Source organism: Sycon ciliatum, chromosome 12, assembly GCF_964019385.1.
Source record: "Sycon ciliatum chromosome 12, ocSycCili1.1, whole genome shotgun sequence".
Classification (NCBI taxonomy): domain Eukaryota; kingdom Metazoa; phylum Porifera; class Calcarea; order Leucosolenida; family Sycettidae; genus Sycon; species Sycon ciliatum.
This window is the reverse complement of record NC_088654.1, coordinates 25679390-25684389: the sequence shown is the minus strand read 5'-3', so window position 1 is coordinate 25684389 and position 5000 is coordinate 25679390. Positions and strand designations below refer to the sequence as shown.

General features: G+C 47.2%; 1 protein-coding gene across 1 annotated transcript in view; it reads right to left on the bottom strand.

Moving 5' to 3' along the window:
• The window catches only part of LOC135828928 (uncharacterized), a 16287-nt gene that overhangs the window by 4478 nt on the left and 6809 nt on the right, over positions 1–5000 (bottom strand). Inside the window, exons 10-15 of the mRNA XM_065341362.1 lie at positions 4798–4994; positions 3533–3623; positions 3225–3322; positions 2659–2782; positions 1235–1274; positions 377–531 (exon numbers count right to left, since the gene is read on the bottom strand). Of these exons, the coding sequence (XP_065197434.1) occupies positions 377–531; positions 1235–1274; positions 2659–2782; positions 3225–3322; positions 3533–3623; positions 4798–4994 (705 nt within the window). The remainder of the gene's footprint in view (positions 1–376; positions 532–1234; positions 1275–2658; positions 2783–3224; positions 3323–3532; positions 3624–4797; positions 4995–5000) is intronic.

Below are 5000 nucleotides of genomic sequence, written 5' to 3'. Positions count from 1 at the left end.
TCCAAAGAAATTTCGCAAAAAGCTCAAACCAAATTTGAACTATTTGAAAAAATCTAGAGGTCTAAACTTTTGAAACGCACTATAGTATGCAATAGAGCGCTGTGACATTCGCTAGCACCAGGCACTACTATTCGTAACGTCTTCCACGTAGCTTAGCTACGGGAATACAATTTGCTACACAGCTCCAAACAACTACAGTACTTTCGGTCGCCAAAGAACGGGGGGGGGGAGGTCAGCCTCCTAGCCTAGACCGTTCTTATTTTCATGTATTACAGTCTATGGGCAGTTGATTGACCGTGAGTACATTGGTATGCTGTGCTTGGTGAAATTCAGGGCTGGCCGTTCTTCGGCATTATAACCTAAAGACGGCCCTTACGTTATGCAAGGCATCGGCCGACTGAGGTGACGTCGACCCTGCTGCTGATGACATCATCATACCACCGGTGGTGGGTGAGCGGAAGAGTGCAGTTGGACTGCCAGGGCTGGTGGTATTGGGCGACACAGGTAGCTGTGACATATACGATGCTTCGGCTATGCACACAGACATACATACAGACAAATATAAACCTAGCATCGAAATTCGAAATCCCTCCAAATTACAAGCCAGTGTACATTGTAGACTACTATATTTGGTGTACAGTATTTTATTAAGTGACATTATGAAGTTGTCGGACGAGTGCTTCTGCACAGAACTCGGAGTAACACCGAATTTCTCCTCAGTCCATTGCTCGGTGACTTGTGTGACAGACAGACAGACAGACACACACACACCACAAAGCAAAAAGGAGCCTGTGGTGCAGTTAGTGCAGAGAGAGAGAGAGAGAGAGAGAGAGAGAGAGAGAGAGAGAGAGAGAGAGAGAGAGAGAGAGAGAGAGAGAGAGAGAGGGAGAGAGAGAGAGAGAGAGAGAGAGAGAGAGAGAGAGAGAGAGAGAGAGAGAGAGAGAGAGAGAGAGAGCAGCCAGTAGAGTAACTCTATGTGTGTAGGAGTCCGGGCCTCTCTGGGGGTGTTGAACAGTGCATTACTGATTCTAAAGGAGCTTGGTGTGCGCGCGCGTGTGTGTGTGAATGGGTGAAATGAACAACGTGATTCAAGCGAGTCCCTGTTGCCAGTTTCATGCAAACGTTCTTATGCCATTAAATTGTTCAGCATGCAGTGACGGGCGAACACTACTAGGGCTAGCTCAAGAAGTGAGCAACCTAGCAAATAAACAAAACACCAAGAGAATAAACATACCTTCTGCTACGTCGTCAATCAGCGACGGGAAGGCGTAAATCTGAAACAAGTACGCGTACACCCATACCCACGCACAAGCACACGCCCACCCACACCCACGTACAAGCACCCACCCGCACCCAAACAAAGAGGATTGTCTGCATGCATAACGCCAGAGAGTGCACACCAACTACAGGACCACCGGTGTGCAACTCCAACATGCAGTGATGCTGGTAACTACATGTCCCAGGGGTACTGTAAATCATGAATATGTAACGAACAAGTAAATCTAACGAGTTAACGAGCAAAGATTTATCGTTATTTTAAAATTCGTTAGCAAAAGTCGTATGATTTGGGCCTCGCACGATTGAAATCGATCATTTCACATTATGGCATGCAGCGCGTGTTCAACGGATCGTAACTCAGTCAATTCTCAATGGAATTCAACAATCAAAAGATCTAGATGATAGCAGAGACGCTCAGCAGTCGGCTCAAACAATTCCGAAGTCTCTCAGATGATTTTTGACGAAGCCGCAGGAGATCGTTAATTTGAATATTTTACGCTCTTACGCTGGATAAATTTCATTTTCATTATTCTACTGACATCGAGGTATACTGTCATGGACAACAATGTATGTCCTTGACGAGCATTCCTAGTATTATTGCATCTGTCTGAGAAAATCGTTAACTTTTCAAACCGTTAACCTTCGAAAATCAGAAAATCGTTAACTTTGCGGGTCGTTAAAATAATATGATTTACAGTATTAGATAAACTTGTTTTTGTTGAAACATGTTGTTGGTTGACAGCATGTAACAAGGTGGAGGACACCGTGTTTGGAAACAGTCGCAGGGTTATAGCCAGAATAAAGTGAATGAGGGTGGGGATCATTGGACCTAAAATTGTGTGATTTTACCGCCATTTTATGCTGTGCTGCTACATGAGATGTGATATGAGTACTTATTTTGTATTTTTTGTATCGTATTTTATTGTTTTACTTGGACGTTCGTATCATGCATATAAAAAGTTGGCACTCGCACTCTGAAGAGCGGCACATTCATTCTGTAAGAGGGAGGTCAAAAAGTGAAGAAGGGTGCAGCGCCCAGCTACGTCGCTTTGGCGAGAACCCTGCATCCTCGGAGCATCGTTCCCGACAGTGCCAGTCTCCATGAAGTACTCCACCGTGCAGATACTAGATATGAGGCTCCCAGTCGAACACGAGAAAACATGTCACCAAACCCATTCATGCTGCTGAGCGCGAAAAGGCAGCGGTGCAACTAAAGAAGAAGAGTATGTCCTGTGACCCCACCAACTTCACACATCAATCAATCTTGTCACAGGAATTGCTCCACACTCCCGTGACTCCACACACAAAACAAACAGATCATGTGACTAAAGAGCTTCCTCCTTATATGGGGCCTGTACAACAAGAACAACGAAAACATACCTTTGCGACTCTCCCAAGCAGCGTGAGGTTATTCATCTGAGAGAGATCCAGCCGCATCAGTCTGGGCACGAGGTCCAGAAAGAGGCGGGTGTAGAAGAGCACGTGCGTGCACACATACGGACGCCTGCAGTATCACGCAACGTCATTGGTTGTCATGGCGACAACCGTCATGATGACGCGGCGGCCCATCACAAACACCGCCGTATTGCCATGGCACCATCAACACACACACACACACACACACACACTCAGACACGCACACACACACACAGGAGGCAAGGCACACGACAATGAAATCCAGCAGTTCACTAGCATCAAGCAGGGGCGTCACACACGGCACGACCAGTACGACAATGGTCGTACCACTTTTCGTCCAGGACGTGCTCTGTTAGCCGAAAAATCCAATCCCCCCCGGTCTGTGGTCGTACCACTGCACAATGCCCTGCGATGCCCCTGATCAAGAGTACACGAAACCCAGAATGTGCAGCTTCTGCCCTTTTCTGCATGGGTGTCTGTCATGGCGAAATTCCGGGATTACATCACATTCAGTGCAGGTCCCCGCTTACCAGACTGCCTGATCATAGGACTTGCTCTCATCATTGGCGTTCTGTGTACTATCAACATAACGCCACGGTTGAATGTAGCTTAGCCACGTCTCCAACACCTGAACACAATGCATAAAGCCATAAACACGAGAATGAGCATAATCAACAATAACGGCAACAGCAAAAACACTACAACTCGCAGCAGCAGCAATACCATCGCAAATACCACCAAGCATCCGCAAAGAGCCCACTCACATGCTGTACGTGCTACAGATCAGTGACATTACTAGTCACTGATCCAGACTAAGCCTTTTGAAATGACTGCTTACCACACGGAATCCAGAATTCAGTGGCCAGTGCAGGAAATGATGACGTAGAAATGAGTAGAGCGGTCGCTGTACAAACTGCACTATCAGTATCCTGTGTAAACATGAACACACACACACACACACACACACACACACACACACACAACACACACACACACACACACGCACGCACGCACGCACACACACAAGTATAGCCAATAAAGCAGATGATAGAGTAAAAGAGCAACAGGACCTAAAGACTACAATAACATTTTCACAGTTCTTGTGAAAGCCAATCAGACTTTTCCACGCAGGAACGAAACCATCTACATCACTCACCAAGGTGCAGCTCCAGCTCCTAAGGAGAGGGAGGCGAGTACAGTTGCGCTCGGGGAAATCCCACCCAGAGTACACACTTGGCGCCCTCAACTGGCACGGCCCATGACGCCCTGGAAGTGGCACGAAGGCTGCTGGACGTACACATGTATTGTATTGTACCGCAAGAGTGCCCCGTCTCGCGAGAGCGCCCCACCTTGATTTTACAGCCAGGGAAAGGGAAATCATATTATGGCAGAGTGCAACGAAGTTTGTACGGTGTGAGAACCTTAGTGTACTAAGGTCGCACTTAGCAGGTTTTTGTGTGGAGCTCGTGTCCGTCCGAAGGTAAATCAAGTATGGATTGACTGCACAGCGCGAATTGTGTGTACAAGGTTCGTGTCGTATGACCTGCATACAGGACGCCACCTCCACAAAAGGACGCATGGTGGGGCGCTCTTGCGGTACTTTACGGTACAGTCAGACCTTGCTTTAACCACACATATCCGTTTTCAACAAAAAAATCCGGATCGGCGCGGGAACCGGATAGTCGAACACACATACTGTATGTATGCATGACATAAGCTGTAAATCGGTAACCAATGATTTTCGTCCGGATGGCGAGGGATCCGGATAAAAGAGGACGGGATAAGTGAGGTCTGACTGTACATGTACAAGCAAAATGATGTAATCGTAACTGGTCCAGGGCGTCAGCTTTGCACTTTGGGTCGGATTTCAGTGAGCGCAACTGTAGACCTGATGAACCAGACATATATAACATAGATGGGCCTGGCCCGAAAATTATTTGGATTTTATTTAATTATTAATTATTTTTGGACAGAAAGTGGTGGACATCACGCAACTGCATTGTAATTATTTTTGGAAGAATTTGTAGCCGAGACCGTTTTTGGGTAGTGGTGTATAACTGTGTGAACGATGTACTAGTAGTGGGAAAACTGCTTTATACTAACCGCCGGAGCTCATTAGTCATCGTCATGAGAACCTGATCGTGCGAGGACGGGGCATTGCCAAGGAGACGCGACACCTTTGCCGTGGCAACCGAGGTCAGGGAGGGCTTGGGTGCTCCGGCGTGATTGGTGAACATGTGGCAGTGCTTGACAAACATGCGCACAAGACGAAGATGATCGTCCGTCGCCATCCACGCTTTCTGAAA